The following is a 23,629-nucleotide window of genomic DNA, read 5'->3' on the forward strand; positions in this document are numbered from 1 at the left end:
ATGCCTTTATTCTAAATTTTATTGAGCAGATGACTGTAATGTGATTTTAACATGTCCAGAAAGGTAAGTTTTGCAATTAAAAAACAGACAAAAAATACTTATATAAACATTTTCGTGTGACAGACCATATGGTAGAATGCTAGTACATAAAGCAGAGGATACTCAGTCAAAAAGATTCATTATTTCTTATGCAACTTTTTTTCCAAGTATTTAAGTAACTCAGGATTCTCGTAAAGGTTACCATGTGTGTCGTCTTGAATCTTTAAAATCACAGACAAGTACTTCCTAGTCCAGAGGGCTTTCCGTGGTTTCACAACTCTAAAAATGACTCATGCTTTAGCAAGAAGGGTTCTGTTCCTGTGAAGCAGCAGACATTTTGTATGCATAACTTCCACTACCTGTCTGATCTGAGCACATCAGTAACAATGGGAATGCACTTTTTTCACCAGAACCTGCTGTACCTCCAACTGTACTCCTTAAGCATTTCCATAATTACTGAGTCCTCATGTTTATCGTTTTGGAAAACTACTCAAAAAAAAAAAAAAAAGAAAAAAAGGAAGTGTTTATATATTCTCTCTTCATTCTTTTTCAAGGTAAACAGGAGGAGAGGAGCATGAAATACCTATTTATGAAAGTATAATGAATAATTGTGGTATCTGTACCTTAATTGTGACATTTAAAATAATGGCTTCTATATAGTTATGAAGGTTTAATATAAACCAGATAAAGTGAAAGCAATTTCAAATTAAATTGAAAAAACGCTTCTTGAAATACTTATTTCAAAAGGTTTACTTATGGTGAGAAATGTCTGCTAAGATTAGCACAATAGAAATCAGGTGGGGTTTTGAACTTAAATTGTAAGAAAAGCTTTTAGTAAAAAGGAATCTAAGATTTAGTTTGTCTTGTGTTAAGGAATTAAGAGGTTATAAATCATTCATTCCTCTTGAAGCAGATATTGTAAGGAAGGGCTTCAGTGACTATTCCCTCACTGCTGCAGCTTTTGGTTCTGGCACAGATCTTCATTTCGCAACTGAAGCATATGGTACAAATATATTCATTGCCAGAACACTTAATTAATTAAGCCGTCATTCATTCAAGATTAATTGTTAGGAGTACGAGTATAGATGACATGCTTAATGCAAGTGTTTCTTACTCTGGAAATAGTAGTTTGTTTGAAAACTCTGTCACAGGACCAATAATTGCGAATAGAACCAGCGCGTTGGAAATTATGGGCCTGGAAGGCATTTCTGAGTATACCAAGACATTCTCTGCAGCAGTCAAGAGAGTCGCTATGATCGCAGCAAGCATTCGTAAGGATTGCTCTTCCTTTAGCAGAAAGCATTTTATACTTCTGTCATTCTGATAGTACCGATTAGTATTTCTTTTATGATTCTTAAATTTTAGCAAGTGAAGTTTGGCACCTGTCTTTACAAAACCAAGAGATTACAAGTGATTCTGCTTAGAATTGTCTTTTCCAGCTCTTTTCATGTATTGCTTTGAACTTTGTTCATGTCCTCTATGGCTTTGTTAACATTTTGAGACTAGACTGAGCTAGATCACTTCTGTAAAGCAGTTGCTTTGTTAAGCTTCTGTTTGCTCCATTTGCAGCAACTTTATCAAATTAGGCAGACTTCTTACAAAGTTGTCTCCACTTCAGTCAGTTCAGAAGGACATACATTTTTTTTTTTTATTTTATATATATAATTCTTGTCATATAACAAAGCATTAGCATATTTTTCTATATAGCACAAAATAACTTCCAAGAATTTAGGACCTTAGAAACAATAGAGATTACGATACAAAAAATTCTTGCAAAATGCTGCAGGTTGTTAGACATTCTGGATATTTTTTGCCTGTGAGATTTTCTATATCCATAAAGGCATGTTTGAACAACCTTAGTATCCTGGCAGATTTTAGCTTCATTTATACCAGCTGCAGAAACAGTTGGAAGGTGATTTTGAAATCTCTTTAGGATTTTTAATGTTTTTATTACCACCTGACTCCAAGTAATTTTGTTGTTTGTAAGTATTAAGAAGAAAACTAAACATCTTTTAAAAACATTCCAGCAAAGAAATGACCAGAAAGTTTCAGCTCTTAGAGAAAGAAGTTTTCTAATGCAAATTGTTCCGCATCAGTTTTCTCCTGAGTATAATAATCAGTTGAAACCTTTGATTGCAGTGGGATCAGCTAATGTTAAGACACCTCTGCAAGTTGCAATGGAAGCAGAAGATAGCTCATCAAATTCTATGGTAACAGCTTTCACCTGGTATCGGGTAATAGCTGTAATCCTTTGGGCCTATCAGAGATATTCTGCGTAGACTGAATCCTGAAAAGGTCTTCCCTTTGAAGAGAATGGCCCTTTAAGTTCAGTAGTGGATTATCCTACGAGTACCAAAAGGTTCTTTCACTACATTTTAGTCTTTGGATGCTTATACTCCAGAGTTCAGGCATAAACAATAACCTAATCGGCAAGGCAGCCTATTACTACCTCATTCTATTATTCTTTTATTGAGCTATGTCTTTATAAGGAAAATGCAAGAGCTTGTAGGGAAAAATACTTTTTCTGTAGTGAGCACAGTTATTTATTTTTCATTGCCTTCAACAGCTGTCAGTGTGTTCTTTGCATTAAGAACCATCAATAAATCTCAATTGATTTTTATCCTTCCTTATCCCTTTTAGGAATCATATGCAGAGTCTCCAAAATTACTCCTACACAACAGCTAATGGAGAAGGGCAGGCAGTTTAATCAGTTCCAGAATCTTTCCTTTCTTGTGTATACCTTTTTCTTCCTTGTTTGTATACCTCCCATCACAAGAATGTATCAGAGCAGGGTGTCCATACCTTTCTTTATATTTTGAGAAATAAAGGACACTGCTTAGTTTTAGATGAAGGGGCTTTCTTCCTTATGGTTTATTATCTTCTGGAAACTAAATCTGGCATTGAATGTTAGACCTGGAAGGTCATTTACCATCTGAAAATAGTACTCTGTAATTTGCTACTTATTTGCCAGCAGTAGTCATTTTTCCTGGGGGAAAATAAATATCTTTGCATACTCACATGTAGTGACCTGATTTGTACAAGAATCCTTTCTCCATGAACGCATACGTAATGTTCAGGGTCCTCTACAAATACTATTTTATTTTACTCTACAGTAGAAGGATGAACACAAATAATTCCCATCTAATTTATATTCAGGAAAGAGAAACAATCTGAACAGTGCTAGGACAGTGATAGATCACAATAAGATCATGCCTTTAGTTGTTATGTCACATGGCCTGTACATGCACTGGTTGGCTGGGAACAGCTTACATTTAATTCATGCATTACCATTAGGTCTTAGAGAATGAATACAGCTGATAGTAATCTTAAAATCTCTCAGCTGTTAAGGGGATCCACTACAAATATGTAGAGATGCCAGTACAGATGCCTTCTTCGTTGCAAAAGAGCAGCATCTCTGGTAAATGTTGCTGGGCAAAATTGGAGTGCTGTTCTGTATCCATACACTGATGATCAGAACAATGATTTTTGGGTGAATAACACCGTCATAGTGCACTGCATGAGCAAGATCTATCCATTATGTAATGACTCCAGCTATGGAGTTGTTGTGATGCCATAGAACAGCTGTTACAATCAGTTATCTTCAGAATCTTCAAAATATGCTGCCACATCTTCTTAACAGATACTTCTCTGAATAGCTATATAGGCAATTGTATTGACAGTATTATTCACCAAAGATTAATCTGTGGTTGATAACATCAAGAAATGCGAAGATTTCTTTTCTAGATGGGAAAAGCATCTGAGTTGGATGAGAGATGTCTTTAATTCCATGCATTTCAGATCTATGCTTGTCTACCAATACCCTTATTCTGTTGTGATTAAGTGTCTGAGTCACCATAGTCACTCCATTCTGGCTTGAACAGTATCAGTACCTGGAATTCAGAAGCTTGCAAGCATCTCTTCTAATCATTCTGCTTTTTTTTTCCCCCCACCGTTGATCATTCAGACCAATAGATGCATGCATCATTCAGAGCTTGGTTTTCATGAAGTGAAGTATAATAACATATTTGACTATTTAAACATCCAGAACATTTTGGTTCAGGTTAGGAAACAGTCCAATACCTTTACCTAGGCTACAAAATGGAAACAATATTGCTTCTGAGGAGTGCATCTTCTGCAAGGGCTTTATTTCTCAGTACTTTGACTCTTTACAGTCCTTTGTAAGATTGAAATGATACTTTAGACCAAATCTCTACATTTCTTCTGAAAATTAGAATTTTCATTTAAATTGTTTTAATCACCTGCTCTTCCAGTTGTCATTTGTCCAAAAGTAAAATATTCACTGATCTTTAAATATATGTTTTTTAGACAGGTGTCTACCAGGAATGACAAAATAATCTTGAACTGGACAGAGAGAGAAAAAAACAGATTCCATCCAGGCCTATTTTAGTGTATTATTTAGAATTTGGTGGACCAGACTTCATCAAGGAAATTTCAGTGAGGATACAAGTGATTTTTGCTGTTTCCTTTAGAGGACCTAAGAAAGTCTGATCTATGCAATACTGCCTATGCTTTTGCTAAAATATACTCATTGTTTCAGCGTCTCATTCAGGTGCCTGGCGTAATAAAGCCATAAAGCAATTTTGCTTGGATTAGGCTTGCAAAATGCTGCTTCTCCTTTTACGGTATATTGATTTTAAGTTACTAGAATTGGCACAGGTACAGAGAGACATTCAGTAAAGACAAACTTGGTATTTTTGGGGTAATTTCACCTTGTTCTGATAGTGGGTGTATTCATATGCTTCTACGTGAGATTTCTTTTGTAGTATCCATAGACATTGGATTTTAGCTCTTCTTGAACCTGTGGCAGTCTCAGGACCCTCCATGTCAAAACATTACTCAGTCTCTAAGATAGTCAGTTCTTGTTACTCTCCAGAGTAATGATAGCCAGTAGCATTTGTGTATGATGTGTGTGGTGCTGCTTTGATCACGGCTCTTTTAAGTTGTTACATGCCATTCCTTTGATTCCTTTCTGTACTTTGGTGAGGGTTCCAGGTTGCTTTCTCTGGTTGAGTATACTCATGTTCTCACACCTCAGAACTCATAGCTTCCTAACAGTTGATCAGGATGCATTGGATTTTTCATTACTAAATAGCCCTGGAAAACCACTGCGTTATAGTGGTTCCTTCTCCCATTATAGTGGTTCCTTCTCCCATTATAGTGGTTCCTTCTCCCATTTTGAGGTCTTAAATTCTTACTCCTTCTGCTTGCATCTCTGAATGTGACACATCTGGTAACAGTTTTCTCAGCCAGTTGCTGAAGTATATGGGTTCTTATGGCTGCCATTTTACAAACTACTTTTATAAGGGCAGAGTATCTGTTCTTCAGTCATACAAAATTCCTTCTTGAAGTGGTGCTGAAGTTCCAGAGTAGCTAGGCAATTAGTCCTTCACTACTAATTTCCAGATCTTGCACTACTTTGGTTGAATTTTATACTTTAAATTCTTGATTTCGTAAGGACTTTATAATTCCTCTTCACAAGTCCAAGTCTTTTAGTTTGTTTCTTTGCTTGTTGCACTGTAGCAATATCCAGAAGTTCACCTAACTTCACGCAACAATTGTTCAGATGGCTTTCTGGCTCTACATGGACTCAAGGAACTTCTCTCCCAGAGAAGCAAAAGCAAATGGCCAAATCAAATTCTGCCAGATCTCTGGGCAGACTTGGTATTTGTACTGTATGGTGTTTGAACATTTGCCGTAAGGCCATCTGGAGTTCTGTCTTTGCTTTCACCCGGCATTATGTTAGCCTAATAGTATCCAGGGCTGTTTCAGCCTTCAGTGGAGTGATGCTGCAGTTGTTTGTGGGAGTCCTCAGACCTTCTCCTGGGTGGTAAAAGGCAAAGGTAACTGTTCAGAGTGAGTCATTGTGGGAATGTACATGCAGACTCAAAGAAGAAAGGTTACTGGTCAGTAACTGGTGTTCTTTGAGAGATACAGTCTGCATGTACATTAGTCTCCTACCTGCCTTTCCCCTCTTTCTGAATCTCTTTCAGGTTTGATTGTGCATTTAAGAGGAACTGAAGTGGTGGCGGATGCACTCTGCCCTGTATGTCATGCCTCAAGCAGGAAGAGGGGAGGAGGTAGAGCACCCCTCCCGGGACACTCCAGGGCAGGCCACGAGCCCACCCACTCTTAGAGTATATGTATGGACTAAGTATCTCAAAGTACAGCAGCCATTTGTTGGTAGGTAAATTTTCTTTACTGTATTTTCACAGGTAAAGCAGTAGATTGTATTTTAAAAACAATTTCATTCATTGACTCTGTGGATGATATGCATGAACAATACACACATGAGGGACTTTATACCACAAACTGCATTACACTGAGTAGCTCCCTATCTCTCTGATGGTTTTATCTCTCGTCTTTTTCCCCCCAGTCCTAACTTTTTTAGATATTTGAATATTTTCACTCTGTTCAATTTGTCATTTCCATTGTGAGCTACACCACAAATTGAATCACATAAGTTGTAATTTTATTTAAAAAGTAAAAGGAAACAATGTCTTACACAATTTTAGCTGAGTGTATGAAGTAACACTTGAGATTGTATTTACTATTAGAAACTGAACTGGGTTCTGTAAGAATCAATTATATTTTACAATTACATTGTTCTTTAAAACTTTATAGTTGCAGAAAAGCAAACGTTTGAGTTTAAACATTTTTTTCCACAGCTGGGTTTCTCTTTGTGTTTATTTCTTTAATCACAGAAGCCTTGTAGTTAATTTTTTAATCCACTGCACTTCCTATCCATTAAACGGAACAAGTAGATGCAGGGTATAACCTTGCTAAAATGGGAGATGCAGTTGTCCCTGCAAGCAAATACATGCTAATACAAGCAAATTCTGCAAGTTGTTATTTTCAAGTATAGTTTCTAAGAAGTGAAGGTGATGTGAGTTGAGGGCTATTACAGAAATATGATTCTTACCTGTTTGTACTTGGAATTCTCTAAGACATACGCCTTTGCCTATGATGGGCATGCTTTTCCTAGTTTCTTAGAGTTGAAACAGTTAGTGTTGTCTTGGCAGCTCAAAGAAATTTACAGGGGTTTTTTGTGGCTTTACCATTTCTATGTTTTCGATAAGATTAAGGTGTAGATTATCTGGGTTTAGTTACAGCCAGTAAAGTTTAGTGAAACTTCTGATCTGTGGTGCATGAGATATATGTGCTGTAGATGTGGATGCACATATGTAAAATATCATAAACAACTCTCATTTTAGAAAGTTACTGACTTGTGTAATATCAAGCTGCCTTTTTACATTCTAAGAAAACCCAAAGTAAAGAGTCTTTTAAACAACCTTAGATGAACGTTAACATAGCAAAGGGAAAGATAGTGTGGGGAAAAGCCATCTTGTTTTGCACAATTAATCTGAAGCTTATGGCTCCAAACTCAAGCATTTATATCTTGTGATAATAGATCTTTGAAGTGCAGCTTTAATTAAAAAATAAAAAAATAAAAAAATAAAATCTGGTTATCTATTATTACTGAGCCATATTGGATTAATTTAGTTGACTTTATGCTTTTCTTTCCTTTTCATTCCAGTTGCTATTTTAGCTTGTGTTGTTGTAATAATAATTGGAGGAATATGTATTAGATGTCAAGATTCTCACTGGGAAAAGCATTACTGGCAAGGAGGCATTATATTTTTCTTTAATATTTAATTGGTTTCAAATAACTTCTGAAGAAAACCAGAGTTTTTGTAACTACTGTAATATTTATTTTAGTAAATTAGTGTTTTTAGAGAGAGTGTTTTTACGTGTGACAGAAATGAGACACGTTTCATTTTGGTGCTTTTGCTAGTACATTTTCATAATGTAAAGATAAGCATGTGTGTAGGCATATATGCCTACACACATGTATACGTACCTGCTGAATTCAGAGTGGACACGAAAGTTGTTGTTTCAAGAAACAGACATGTTTGGAAAATACATAATCCTGTCTCTTCTGGCAATTCTAAGGTCCATCCCTTTCTCCAGGCATCTGAGAAAAACTGTGATGCTGGAGTGACTGATGCTTTCCAGTGAGTAGCTGTGATTTCAAGACCTTAGCATGCACTCTAGGAGGATACTAGTGTGCTGTACCAACAGTAGACGGGAACATATCCTTCATGTAGAAGGAAACAAGTCTTTTGCCTTGCTGCATGTACAGACATATGGTTTGCATCTGATCAAGACCTCCTTATAGATTTTAATTCAATTTGTTAAATCATACAATAAAATCACAATTTTTCTTGTTTACACTAAAACTGATATGTCAAGGTAGTTTGAATTTTTCCTTTGCTTTCTGAGAGGAAATCAGTACAAGACATTTAAAACTGCACTTTTATTTTGTGTTGAACCTTGAAATATTTGATAGCTGCAAATTATTTTAAGTGGAAAATGCCTATAATTAAATTTCTATTTAAAAAGTAAGCCATTTATGGAGTACATTTTTATTACTTTCTTCCTTTAGTTTTGCATTTCAGTAAAATAGTTGCATTTTTATAACTTCTTTTAATATATTGGTGTACTATTTATAAAGCTGTATTTAGAAAAACAACAATGCAAAAAGATTGCAACACTGAAACCTGCAACCATATCCATGAAATCTTCCAAAGACTATTAACAATGTTCAGTAAAATCTCAAAAGATTAAAATGTCTATTTAGGCACATCAAAGTACTTCTTGTATTTCATCCAAGTCTCTTGACTACGGTGATTACATGATTACACTATGAACAGAATCCTGATATTTCTCTTACTTTCTGTTTTTGTTGATGGGGGAAGGTAATAGAAAATGTTGAGTGTATTTTCATGGTGTTTTAGTCTTTCATTTTCTGATATTCTTAAATCATTTTGAGATTGATTACTTGCAAAGTTGTTGCTTCACACATAAAAATAGCAAAGCTTTCAAGCAATAAGAGAAAGATTATGAGCATAAGAAATAAAACCTTCGCATGAAATAGGGCAAAATTATATTAAAAAAAACAAACTAAGAATATATTCACATTTATAAGGCCTTCCGTGTTTTTCAAATTGAATGTTGAACTCAGCTCTTTATCTTTCCTTCAGAGCCTTTGCTTTATGGGTATTATTGTTCTTGCATGGTCCTCAGGACTTGATTTTCCCTTTAAAATTAATAGACAAGCCATGTTAAGCTGAATAGAGAAGATTTAAACTCCTAAATACAAAACAGTGATGAACAATTGGGTTTCTTTTACCTTTTCTTTTTTTTCCTGGTTTGTATTTGTGTGCTGTGACGTGAGTTTCTGATTCATGCAATTACATGTGCTCTGTCATGCCACAGTGTCAGGGTCAATCTTTAGTGAGCTTTGGTCAAGCCACATGAGTAAGTAAAGGTTGTTATGAGATCTTAATGTACCAATTCCTGTATTCCTGAAACTCAGTGGTCAAAATTACACCCAGTTTTCTTAGTAAAACGGTGACTGTGCACACTTTCTCTTCTTTGATATGTTTTTCCATATTCTCATTCACTATAATTTTTTCATTATGATGATGTTATATAATCATACATGAAAATAATCTCAGACACTCTTTAAGCTCTGTTAGCATGAGACCACAAAGTGTGAAGGAACATTAAATTGTTATTTAATGTTGCATTTATACAACAGTTCTTCTTATTTGACTTGGATTGGTAAGGAAATTTATCATTATAGCTTTAAGAACATACTGTTATATGTTTTTTCCTTGCATTTTGAAACATACTGTCCTAAAGTAAACAGGATTTATTTGCAAATATAGAAGTTACATAATTTTACAATGCTTATAGTTTTGAGAAGATCTGTTCTGGGAAACACAGACTTTTGCATTTCTAAGCACTACCAGTAATTTTTCCCAGAATCCACAATGATCTTTTCAGTCACATAAAGTTGTTTTGAGAAATTCTGGAATGTATGCATGTCTGTGAAACAGCTTATACTAACTTCTGTTTTAAAGTCCAATGTGAAATTGTTTCATAATTAAATTTAATATTGATATTTGTTCAGCAATTTCCATTAAATTTCAACATTTTAAATGGTCCTTCATATGTGATTAGTGGTGTATATAAGGTGAAATAACTTCAAGTTTACACTGTGCTAGAAAAATTTAGCATGTGCCAAAATACCGAAGATCTTTGTTAACTATAGAATTACATAACCGGTTTCAATACCTAATATAGAATACTTAATATAGGCATTTAGTCCAATCCACAGTGACCATTTTTGTGTGCTTTGTAGTACTTCTGTTTCAGTTAAGGGTGTTACACAGGGTCTCAGTATCTATGTGGAAGAACAGTGTACAGTAGCAGTGAGAGGATTGGAAGAGTCTTGCAATCTTTCTCAAGTTTTAATTTCTGGCTAACAGCATGCATTATAATATTGTGTCAATGACAGATGATTCTGTCATTCTGAAAATGAAATAATTAATTACACATGTAGAACTGCTCTGTTCCATTATTTAAGAGAAACAGCAATCAAGGACAGAAATGTAGAGTGCCTATGATTGTAATAAAGCTTTATTGCAAGAGATTGCAAACATTTACTCAGATAAGTAACCCACAACCATCAGTTATTGCCAAAGATCAGGGAACTGAGCCTTTCATTCCAGAAAGGAATCCCTATTTGTTTCTCCTGTTCACTTACTTGCAGGGATTAGTGGATGGTACATTAATAGCTGCTGGGAAAATCTACTAAATTAAATTATGATGTAATTATACATGTAATACCTGGTAAACACCAGGAATGGAGTGTTTACCACTTCCTTGGGCAACCTGTTCCAGTACCTCACCACGCTCATAGTAAAGAATTTCTTCCCTATATCTAAGCTGAACTTCCCCTGTTTAAGGTTAAACCCATTACCCATTTTCCTATTGCTACAGTCGCTGATGAAGATTCCCTCTCTGCCATCCTTGTAGGCCCCCTTCAGATACTGGAAGGCTGCTGTGAGGTCTCCACGCAGCCTTCTCTTCTCCAGGCTGAACAGCCCCACCTTTCTCAGCCTATCTTCATACGGGAGGTGCTCCAGTCCTCTTATCATCCTTGTGGCCCTTCTCTGGACTTGCTTCAACAGCTCCATGTCCTTTTTATGTTGAGGACACCAGAACTGCATTCAGTACTCCAGTCTTGGACATTGAGATATTTAAGTTACCTCAGCAGAAGCGCATATGTCTGTGTTATATCCATTCACTGACTGAAATGTCAGGAAGTGCTAGCTTAGGTGTGGTGCCACAAGGATACATCTGTACAGCTTTTGGACTTAGTGTGTCTTAAGGTGACAATGCCTATATGAATTTGCAAGTATGTGTCTGTGGTAAACATAGGGTCTTTGCCCTGTGCCACACACTGTAAGCATTCTTTCCATGAGTTAATGATCTTTATTGGCTTTAATTAATTTATATGTGAAAGACTAAGAACTCAGAGAAAGAGTGAGGCAAGATTTTTCTGCACTGGTGAGATCAACACTGTTCAGGAGAAAATTCAAACAGATCTTAAGTAAAATTTTGGATGGGCTGTGTTATAATTGAAATAATTTCAAAGATTGGGCAATGCATAAGAAGTCCAGCAAGTAGTTCCGAGTTGGGAGAGAGAGGGGACTGATTGAAACAAGACCTCTTTGGTGCTGGATGTAAGTTGTATGTTAGTCCCAAGGATTTCCTACCTATTTAAATGAGAAAAAATTAGATGTATTTAAAAGGGGAAATGCAAAGAAACAGGTAGAGATCATATCACCGTATCTGATCCAAAGCTTAAGAAGACAACTGGCCCACCATTTTATTTCTGTGCAGCAGAAAAACATAATTCATGTAATTATTCTAGGACTTCAGTGAAATCTGAACAGGTAAGAACCACAGATGTATGCTTTTGAAGTAAAATTGTGGCTAGAGGAACTGACTACAGTAACTATATTTCTCCCTGTCTACTTTGACACTACAAAATATATGAAAAAATATATATTAAAAAAATCTTAAATATTAAGCTCTTTAATGGCTGTGGGAATTTTGTTCTGTTTTTGTTTGTTTGTTTGTGTTTGTTGGTTTTTGGATTTTTTTTTGGTTTTTTTGTTTGTTTCCCCCCTCTCCCCTGGAAGTCTATAGTTTCGTTCTGGCTTTTTAAAATTTGGCAGTAATTTCGCAGTACTTTTTTTTCCTGAGCCAGATACTGTATTTTTATTCATAATTCCATTAGCAGCATAATTCCATTGACTTGAATGAAGTGACAGTGATTTACATAACTTGTTGGTGTAGTCTCATTTTATCTTGAAAGCTTATCATCAATGAAACAATAGAAGAGGAGAAAGATACACAAAATTATTTAATCATGTTTTCTCTGGTTGAAATATTATATAATAATTCTGCTTTTATAGCATTGGTAAAGCCAAATATCAGGTTTGTGGCCTAGAGGAATTCTCGTTTGAAGACAAAGCAAATTCAGTTCCCTGCAAAGCTAGTGAAGAATCAAACTGTACTGCTGGCAGAAGCGAAGAGAATATGAGTAGCTTCTTGTCCTCAACTGATCAGGGTGGTGCTTCCTTTTTTAGATACTTAGAATGTCAATGAGAATGTTTCATAAGGTAGGGTTTTGTGGGCTACAGGGAAAGCAAGCAAGCTGAATATCACTCAGGTATTTTTACATGATTTTAAAATGACGTGTACAATTTACATGTCTAAAATACAGTGAAACCCAAACTTAAACTTACTGCCTCATAGTCAAAGGTCGTCTTACTGGAAACTTACGTTTCTCTACTATAACTAGAACTTGGTAGAGAATTATATGTCTGCCTAAGTACACTGATGCAATAGCGGTAACAGGCATTTAATTATTGTTCAGTTTATTTGAAGAGTTAGGATACGAACTGATTTCTTTAGCTTTTTGTGAGCTACTACATGACTTTTTTTTTCTTCCCCCATGTTAATTGGAGTGGTTTGGAATTGCAAGATGAGAAGAGAGGAAGGATTTATTTTCTCTATAAAACCAGTTGAAGTGTTGTGGGTAAAATGCTTCATTAAGAAAAAAAACCAAAAAATAAAAAACAACAAAACCCAAGACAAAATCTCTCCCTCCTGTTTTATACTGACACATACTTCTTGATGTTAATAATTTTTTAAATATACACAATATTAAGCTCTAACTTTGCCAAACACATTTTACACTGAACTTCTCTCAAGTATTCTCTGAAATTTGTAGCTGTTTGAAGTCAAATATGGTTTTAGATGATAAAATAGAGAAGATGCCACCTCTTTAAAATAATTTTTCTGATGCGTAAGTACGTTATTTGAGCAAACAATTTTAAACTTAAGATGGTTTTTACTACCATAATTCCTGCTTTTTCAAAACATTAATCAGAAGTCAGACTTAAAAGTTAATTTCTGAGACATTATGTGTGTTCTTTTCTTGAGCTTATTTGAAATGTTCATATAAGCAGAAACTTCTGGTATTTTAAATGTAATATTGATAAAGTCAAGAGATGACACAAAAGAGGAAATAGAAGGAATAGGTAAAGAAAGAAGAAATAAAGACGGAACTTTTGGCTTTGACACTTCTTAAAGTATCCTTGGATACATTTGCATGATGGAGCTTGCAGGCAGATATAGGTTTATTCTCTAGTATCATGAGTTCTCCGGTACTGTAATTCATTGAATTTATATGACATTTCTTAATCTTTCTTAGTCCAACCTTGGAATTGGTATGTACAGTCCTACTGAGATGTTGTAGGGAATATAGAAAAGATGATTATAGATAATCTTTTCTGTTGCTGTATCACGTGTATTGTTACAGCTTTTAATAGATACACTTACAAATATATGGTTCTTGCTTTTTTCAGGCTATTAAAAAGAGGAGCACATAAACCAAAGTTACTGCAATGAGAATCAACCATGTAGTCTGAATTAAATGAACACAATGTATTACTTCTCAAAATCAAAATTAATAGTGTTATAAATGAATAACTGAATTCTTGTTTTCCATTTCAGGTGAAGAGATGGAGAACAGAATTTCAGTTTCCATTTCCAAAAATATTATGATGGATACTTGAATTATTCTGTCATATGCTGGTTATAAATAGTGGTTTAAAATCTTTGTATAAAAAGCCATGAGTGATTTTACATTTTCCTGTATTTATTGTGTGTGTTTATGTTATTAAGACATTTCAGGTCTTCAGTGTTTTCTGATATAACTGTATCCCACATATTGCTTGGTAGATCTGACAGGATTCATATTCTCTTTCAGGAGACGCTGATAGATTGGTGTGATGAAAAGGAACTTAATTTGATTTTAACAACTGGAGGAACAGGGTTTGCACCACGAGATGTCACTCCAGAGGTGAGATAGTCCTGGAATAGAAAAGATCTGCCTTTTGGCATAGAAATGTATGAGCCGGTGGGAGGGAGATGATTTTTTTTTTTTTTTTTTTTTTTATTTAGTCTGTAACGTTGTAGTATCTATGGACAGGTCAAGTGACACACAACTTGGAAGCAGAAAAACCAATAGGGAATATAGCACAAGAGGATTACTCTGACCTTGGGTTCTGACTCACACAACGATTTTCAAACTAAAATGTAGCACAGTATAATGGATTTCCAGTCCCCTTACACAAAAAAAAAAAAAAAAAAAATCAAACAGCTTTTTGGTGTAATTTTCCTTAGCAGTACAGTACAACACTGCTAAGCAAACCCTGTGTGGCTTTTGTTGTGTCCTGCACAAGGAAAGGTAGGATAAGAGAGATCCTTTAATTCTCCCTTGCAGGCTACTGCATTGTCAACTACTGCATTATAGGTTAGAGTGTGAGAGGCAGATAGTAGGGGGAAAAAATTGCTTGACACCACATCATCAAAAAAAGTTAAACAGGCACAGCAATGGAGGTAACGTGTACTAGTAAATGTTGCACAGGAAATCTGGTTACATTCCACATATAAGGAGCTAAGGTAAGGAAAGAAAAAAAGGAAACGTAGCCTAATAACCTCACAGCTATGAGCTGTTTTATGAAATGAGTGTGTGATTGCAGTTGAAGTATTGTGGTATTTATGGTTCAAATTAGATAAATAGAAACTTCTAAAATCACATACTTTTTTTGGTTTGCTTATGTTCACTAAAGGGCAGAATTAAGATTGAGTGCCTGAAGTGTTTATTTCCGTAATTTAACATACTTAGATTTCTCCTAAGTACTCAGGTAAGTTCTCAATTGCTTAGACTTTCAACTTAGAGTTGATTTGAGTTCATTATAACATGCCTACAGTGCCTTTTACTTACAAATATGTTCTGTCAACTATGGCTACGGTTTAACTTTTTTCTGTTAGGAATCTAAAAATATTTTTTAAAATCTATTGTATAACATTTGTGTAACTAAAAAAACATGTAAAGAAAATGCTCCTATACGTTATTTCTGATCTTTTTACATTATATACTAGAAACCTGGAGTAACTAAAACCTAAGGATCAGTGTATCAGAAAATGAGTACAGTCTAAGATGACCACAGCGTGCTAGAGCTAGTAAAACTGAATTTGCAGATCATTCGCTGTGCTAAAGCAACACAAAATTGAAAAGTGTGTTGGTTAAATTGGCTTCTTCCTTTCAAACTAACTTAATGGTTTTGAAGGTTGTATTCCCAGCACTGCGTAGAAGAAGGGCTGAATTTCTGTTTCAGTTTTTCTGATTTGTTACCTTTATCCAGGCTTGAGACTAAACAATGGTGCCAGAGGAAGCATTGCAGCCAGTGCCAGAAATTAGCTACAGATTCTTAAGCAGCATTTGGGACAAGAAATAAACAAATGAGAACTCCACACATAAACACCTAGTATTTTTCTTGTGTTGCTTCATTTCTGTTATTCAAACTAATTAAGACAGGTGGTGATGATTTGTTTGGTTAGTTTTGCTGTTACAGTGAGCCATTAAAAAAAATATCTGAGTTGTTGAAGTGTCTTTACACTATGTAATAAAACCACACTGATATAAAAAGTCATTAATAACTTGTACTGAAGAACATTTGTTTTTAATGCAATAGGTATGCAAGACTTCAGTTGGTTATAACAGAATTATGTGTTCTGACTGTCGAATTATTCCGATATTTAAAAGAATTTATATAAGACGATATTTACTCGCTTTTCACCCATTTAAGTTGGGTTAACTTGCAAGCTTAAACTTAAATCACAGCGGAGAGATTGAATCCCAGTTCTAATTACGAAGTCGCAATGATAAGGTTTGTTCTTATGACAGGGTTTATTAGATCATTCATTCGAACAAATATTTTTAATGTAAGAAAATTGGCTTGGCAGTATGTGTCATTACAAAAAAGTAAGAAGAAGCATAAGCTTTGTCCCCATATTTACTGCTTTTGGGTCAATGAGTGCCAATTTGAAATGGAAAATTCATTATGCCAACATACAATGTGCAATTGCAAGACTTCAGGAAAACTTGCATTGATGTAGGAGGTGGTTTTCATCTCTTCTGTGTATGGTGTTTGTCCAGCATGCTTCTCTCATTACTGAACTGATAGTGAAATGATGTGATCATGACGTGCTATTGAGATGTCATCTTTGAGACATGATTTTAGAACTGGTAGTAATTTAATCTGATATTGGAAGACATGTTAACATTTTTCCTGTGAGTAGGAAGAGTAGTCCCTTGGGTCGTATTTCATCTGGAATGATTGAAATACTGCTTCTCCTTAATCCACCTGTACTTCTGGTTAGAAAACACATTTTTCTGAGCATAGAGACATAATTGCTATTGTACTGTACAAGATAAAGTTAGTTCCTGACAGTATTTACAGGCCAAAGAATTAATGCTAATTGAATGTTATAATTATTTATTAAATTGAAATTAAGTGCCTAGCATAATATATCTATTGAAAATAACTTCTTGAAATTTCAGGTATTTATGATTAAGCTTCCAAAAAAATTTACTTGGTTTCCCCACTCACTTTGCCTTTTGAACACTATATCACAATCATACCAAGTTATTGCAATTGTTTCAATAATGTGTAATTACTTTTTTTCTTATAATGGAATAGACAATTTTAGGCATAATCACAATATCCGATTTTCCTTACCTATCTCTGGTCCCTAAATGTATAGCCTCTGTCTAGACAGTGGATGGTGAGAAGCTTTTGAACCAGTTACTGATTCACATTTTGAGGGGCACTAGTCAGTTGAATTGAGGAGTGTGAATATCCTTCACTTTCTTGTCTACACAACTAGAAGTGATGAAATGCAAGTCGATATTTAAAAAGCAAAATTCACCCAATGGATGGCTGAATTTGAAGGAAATTTTGTTGTAGTTGTTATTAGGGAATGCCGTAATTCATCTGCTATGGCAGTTGGTGGTAGTTTGCATTTGGACTAAAGCCAAAGTGTAGGGTTAATTTTGTAGATACAACTTCTTTTTCACAGTCTCATTTTGCCTATAATTTATGGGGATAGTCTTGAAATCCATACTGGAAATGCTCATACAGTGTTGTTTTTAAGAAGTGTTTGTTGCTGGACAGACATCAGGCTTTTGCATATGCCCAAGATTTAGGGAACTTTTGTTTTACATTTTCAGATGCAAACATTTTTTTCATGGAACTACAGTACTTGAGTGGCAGACAGTTACAGTTACAGAATGTTAAGCATAAGACACATTAACGTTTGTGAAGAACAAAAAAGTGGCAGTATTTTTATTGATCACTAGATACCCTTCTGAGATAGAAATGTGTTTTCTCTGTTTCTTGGTCAATACAAAGAGAAAGGAAAAATCTCATGTATACAGACTCTCTGCACAGTTTTCTACCTTCTGGCTTCTCTACTTTTACATTTATCCTTTTGCAAAATTGTGCATCCAAAAAATTCACTTGTCTGCCCCCTAACAGAGTCTTCTTACTGTTTTCTTATCTTTCATGAATGGTGTGGCTCACAAGTTTTGTTTGCCCCACTACAAAGCTAACTTTATGTACATAGATAATAGCAATAGAAGTCAATTTGTTGTGCCTCAACTGATGCTAGATGTCCTTGAGCTGTGTCACTGTGTGTATTCACAATTGGTTCAGCCACGCTGCAGGTATGCCTGAAATTTTACACCTTGAAATTTTAAGATAAGACTTTAGAAGAAGCTTAGAAGAACTCTTTTTCATCATGTAAAACCAGACAGATGTTTCCTTATTCTTCCTTCTTTTCCAATGCTCTGGAAAAATTATGAATGCTCCATTCAATTCTTGCTGGTTATATTCATCAAAGTTTATAGACTATTTTTAAATGTATTTAGACATATGCTTGTTTTCATTTATGACAATATAGGCGTATTTGCCTATTTTTTCCCCGAAGTTCTATAGTCCATGAAAAGAAATCATTCTCTGGAACTCCCTCATATTTGTCAGCATCTTTCTGAAAAAGCATGCTCAGAATGAACAAAATACTCCAAACCACCTCACACAAAAGCCATGTTTGGAGAGAAGAAAGTCTCTATTATGCTGTGATGTAAAGTCTTTGTATATTCAGTTCAAAATTGCACCAGCATTTTTATAATCAGTACCAATTGCAAATTTTCTGTCACTTGGCTTTTCCCAGTTCCCTAAGGTAGCTTTCGCTGTTGCTGTTTCCCAAGTTTCTCCTTGGAATTTACTGTGGGTTTTTTTCTTCAAGTTCCATTTGAATTCCACAGACTATTTAAAAATGTCTGTATGCTTCCATTTCTGTGTCCCAAATAGTGTTGGCAACCTTCCTAATCTCTATTATTTGTAATTTTCATGTGTTCTATTTGTTTCCTTCCCCTTCAACTCTGTTGATGAAATAAGATGCTTGTGACAAAACAGGGTATATCATGTTATCCCCGTACTCAGAGCAACACATGTTCCCTCCAGATTAACCAAATCCACTGAGACATTTCAAATAACACCTTCCATTTAATAGGCGACAATTTAAAGTAGAAATAATATGTAGGGTTTTTTGTCCTCCCTGATTAAAACAGTGCCTTTCCAGAGCATCAGGATTTCTAATGTTGTTGTGGATATGGCAGTACTTCTGGTCTTCTTCAGCAGTATTCAGCTTTTCTTAGTGCCATATCAAAGACATTTTAGTGTTGTCATTGGGCCAAAATAAACAAATTTTCTTTTTACAAACTGTCACTTCAGGACAATCTTCATCTCACATGGGACATTAGTCACTTTTGTGGTAGGAATCGTATGAAACTGTACCACCTGTGATTACCCAGACTGTTGTTATGGTTTTTCACCCTTCAATAAGCAGGGTACCCTCCATTTTAATAACCTTTTCTGGCATTTATTTTCATAGTCTATTCTAGGACTGTAGTTTTCAGTTCCTCTTGAGGTCTCTCTCCCTTGATTTCTATGTAGAGCTATTGTGAAATGAAGTGTGCTGTGTATATAAAATGTCTAACCCTGTAACTTGCCATCAGAACTTTTGAGAACTACTGTTCCCTGTAGTTTAAATAAGTATGTATTATGTCACTTCTCGTATGTTTAAACTGGTATTTTGGTTCTAGAGTTCTAGCTCACTTCCAGCTTGCTCCTAGACGGTGTGAATTAGGAAACTGTGCCAGGTGCATCTAGACAACAAACATGCTTAAATGGAACACACTGCTCTGTGACAGACTCCTTCCAAAATGTGTGCTACTTTATTAGAAGTTTATCAGCAACTCTATAAGGCACCATTCCCTTTTTCTGAGTCCTCCAGACAGTTCCTAGCTTATATGATTAGGTCTTTATCCAGTCTGCTTTCATTTCTCAATAAAATTTATTATTTGAAATGCTGTATTTGGTGTTATAAAAATCCAAATATATTTATGTGCTATATTCATTTAATTAAAAATTCTATAATTAGATTTTAAATCTCATATTGTTATAGCAGAATTGATATATTTAGTTGCAGAACATTTTTCACTAAACAACTACTACCAGTTTCTTTGAGAAGCAGTAGTGTACAGATTATCTGCACTACACAGTACACTGTCAGGTTACAGAAGTACCTGTCTTGGGAAACGTGAAACTAGTTTAGCTGACTTATGAAGTGCTAAAAAGTGTGCTTTCTATTCTCTTGTTTGAGTTTCTGAGGAAAACTTGGAAACACATCAGTATCACCGAAGAGCTTGGTTGTGCTGTCAGCTGCAGTTACTGCATGGAAACACCAGGACAGGTATAGAGAGAAGTGAGAGGCGAAGAAGCCAGATCCCATTTACTCAAATATCAGAGGTTACACAAAAAAAGAAAAGAAGCCCCTCATCACACCCCAAACCCCCAACCAAAAAAAACCCAACCCAAACGCAAAGGAAGTAGGAAACATGTGGAGACAGCATTCCTGAAGAATGCTATTTTTGATAAATAAAGAGGGATTGGTACATTCTTGATATTCTGGTACATACACAGCAGTTTTGAACATGTTTCTTTGTGTATCTAGCTGAGATACTGTACTGAAAGAATGTATGTCTCTCAACTTGTTTCTGTCTAGATTTCCTGACATAGACAAGTATGAAGATGGGGAGGTTGGGGGGGAGGGGGAGAAGAGGGGGAGAAGGAATAGGAATACAGAGGATACTTTTGTCTCTGTATCTGGGATTGATATGTCTAAAATGGGAAGCTGCATATTTTTCCGACATTCCCTTTTTAAAAAGTTTCAAATGTCACAATGGCTATAGAAAAAGGTGGTAAAAAAAAAAAAAAGATGTCTAGGAGAGATGCTTTCTGTCAGAGTTACACAACTCAGTCTGTTCAGTTTATCCTAAAGAACACTGGGAGGTAATTTGGGTTTTACCTGGGTTTTCTTTGGGAAATAATGTAAGGTACCAACAGGTTTCTTAGTCTACTAAAGAGAATTGTAACAACAGCTGCTGATGGGAAGCTCGAGCCAGAAAAGTCTAATAAGAATATCATCAAAATGGTGTTGCCTTCCGAAGGCGTGGCGACCTGGTTCAGGAACGGCACGGCGACCAACCCCAGTCCGCTCGGGCCATCAGCTTACAGACACCAATGTGGTGGATGGCAAATGGCATTTATTGTTAAGTAGCATAGCATTATATAGCTTTAGGTCTTATGACGTCACTTCCGTCCGCTTACATCATAAGCTAAGCTAAATGCTATTGGCTATCAGAAATGTCAGGAGAGGGGCTCTCTCTTTCCGTACAGCGCGATATCTTCCGGCCGCCAGACCTTAACTACCTACAAAATGGAAGGTTTTTATGTGTTTGGGCTGGTTTGTTTAACAATGAGACATTGATCACACAAAACAAATTCCCATCTGTCAAATCAAAGGTGATTGACTGTGGGAGAGATGTCTTATAAAACTCAAGTTATCTTGTACTCATTCAGAAGTCATGGATGAGTTATCCTGTGTGGAATCCAAAACCTGATTCTAGTCTTGTGGTTTTTATTTGTTAAATGAGAAGATAGTTTGAATTAAATGGATCCTGAAATTAATGAATAAACAATTTTGTTTCCTGCATACAAAAGGATTACATGAATTGCTTCTCTGTCCCTTAATGGAAAATGCAAAACTCTAATAATATTAGCTGAGGATGCTGGGGCAAATATCTTTTAGATTATTTAAGTAATGTGTTAACCTTCTGTGCAAAGTTGTCTGACCATCAGAACCTAAAGATAATACTAATAGAATTCCTGTTAAGCAGTTGGGTATTTTTACCCATTTGAGGATCAAATTGCTTTATTTTAGCTTTCCTTAATACTCTCAAATACGAAATAGATGTTCTGTTTTCTGTCTTTCAAACATGTATGCAAGCTCTGTTGAATAGAAGAAATCAATAGTAAAACAGCAGTAAGGGGCTCAAATGTTTCATAGAATGAGAAGCAAAGCCACAGTAACAAGCCAGGAAATCTTGCTTTTGTTTCTTAAATTGTTCAGTTAAGTTTTTTATTCCAAGGTAATTTCAGAATGGAAGCTGGAAGAAGCCTCAGCATATCCTGTGGGTGGGCAAATGGTTCATATCCCAGTGATTCCAAATACTTTCAAAATACACCCAGAAGAACAATATGGTTATAATTTACTTTCTATTGAGAGGCATTCTCCTCCTCTTGGCCTTTTAGCCATGTTTTCATTGTAGGGACCACAACTCTCATAGGTATCTCTCTGTTCATTTAAATCATCTGGCTTGGCTCTTATTAGCAGTTTAGTAGCAGCAGTGCATAGATCTTGCAGTCCTTTCTGTAGCTGGGGAAGAAAAATATGCCTGCTGTAGGATTTCTGCATAACAAAATTTTCAGTTTGGAACTTTCAGATTTTTTTTCCTCTTAGTAATTTATAAAAACAGTTTCCATTAAAACATCACTTTACAGCAGATAATAGGGAACTGAAAAAAATTAAACATCAAGTTAAGGCAAAATAATCATGAAAACATTGTCAGGCCTGTAATTGTGCAATTCTTGCTCTTAATGTTTCATTTTTTTAGCTGGTCATGGTCTATTACAAAGAGTTTAATAAAAGCTTAATATGGAGAAAAATATTAAAAAAATGCATAGACATGTTAGGAAGACTGTGAAGGCAGCTTAAAGAAATGACAACTAGAGGGCAAATAGTAGTCTGGATTTAAGATGTATCAAAAATTGAGTTAGTCCTTTTGACATAAGCACATCAGAATAGCAAAATGACTATTAAAATAGTCAATCATTAAAAGTAATACTCATTAAAGAGTATAGAAATTCTCATTTGCTCTTTGCCTGCAGTGTAGGAGCTTTTTGAGCCACGGAGCAGGAAGAAACTAGAAGACTCCTGGAAAGCAGCTGGCTTCAGCAGTTATTTTAGGATTGTAACTAGTCTTTTGCCTGCTTTTGCTAATTGCTATCACGTGGAGCAGTGAAGCTTTAGCAAAATGTAGATTCAGTATAAATACCAGAATAGAAAACCAAAATTACTATTGTCACATTCAGGCATGAAGGTCTTATCAATTATGGACAAGAAACTGATTACTTTTCAACCTTCATTTACACCATGTTTTAGCTTCTTATCACTTTATGCATATATTCTTTTCCCAATTATTTTGTGACGAGAACACCCAAATTAATAGAGGTGCATTATCTACTGTTTATTACTGACATTAAAGTTTCACTAGATTTAAGAAGTCCATCTTTTCCTCCACAAATAAACATTTTGTTACAGTTTGCTGAGATCAGTTCCATCATAGTTCATTTTCATTAGCCTTTGAAAGATCTCCCTTTGGAGTGAAGGTGCTAGCAATTTTGTTCTTGCTGTGGTGCAGCTAACTGTGGTTGCTGCTGGCCACAAAATCACAGGATCTTATAAAACTGCCAATACATGCTCTAAGTAAGTACCTCATACTCTACAGTATTAGTATCTACTCTGGTTCAGGCAGATTTATGGCATTACTAGTCGTGTGATGGTAATGTCTTGGTCTCCTCTGCCTAAATTTCCTGTCATTTTGTTCTAAGCCCAACTAGTGTTTCATACAGGAAAGTTTGGATATGGAAGAAATTCCTGTTCTATGACCCAAATTTCTAAATTTGAAGTTATATTAACCTCTGTTATTCCTCTGCCTTGCTCAGCTAGAAGAATGAATGGCTGATATCCAGAGGATCAGTATAAAAAATGTATCAGTTTAGGCTATTATTATGGTATTCCTTAAAAGCTTTGTTGCACATGAGTACATGGC

The 23,629-nt window shown here is 35.4% G+C and overlaps 1 protein-coding gene across 17 annotated transcripts in view; it reads left to right on the forward strand.

Moving 5' to 3' along the window:
* GPHN (gephyrin) overlaps window positions 1-23,629 on the forward strand; it is a 312,212-nt gene that overhangs the window by 160,190 nt on the left and 128,393 nt on the right. For 13 of the 17 annotated variants that reach the window (XM_030481561.1, XM_030481564.1, XM_030481563.1 and 10 more), the window contains exons 2-3: window positions 6,051-6,240; window positions 14,255-14,347. In XM_030481561.1, coding sequence (XP_030337421.1) covers window positions 6,199-6,240; window positions 14,255-14,347 — 135 coding nt within the window. In that variant the 5' untranslated portion in view covers window positions 6,051-6,198. The remainder of the gene's footprint in view (window positions 1-6,050; window positions 6,241-14,254; window positions 14,348-23,629) is intronic. The other 4 variants (XM_030481574.1, XM_032919854.1, XM_032919855.1 and 1 more) reach the window with 1 other exon arrangement.

This window comes from Strigops habroptila, chromosome 4, assembly GCF_004027225.2.
Source record: "Strigops habroptila isolate Jane chromosome 4, bStrHab1.2.pri, whole genome shotgun sequence".
In the NCBI taxonomy this organism is placed as follows: Eukaryota; Metazoa; Chordata; class Aves; order Psittaciformes; family Psittacidae; genus Strigops; species Strigops habroptila.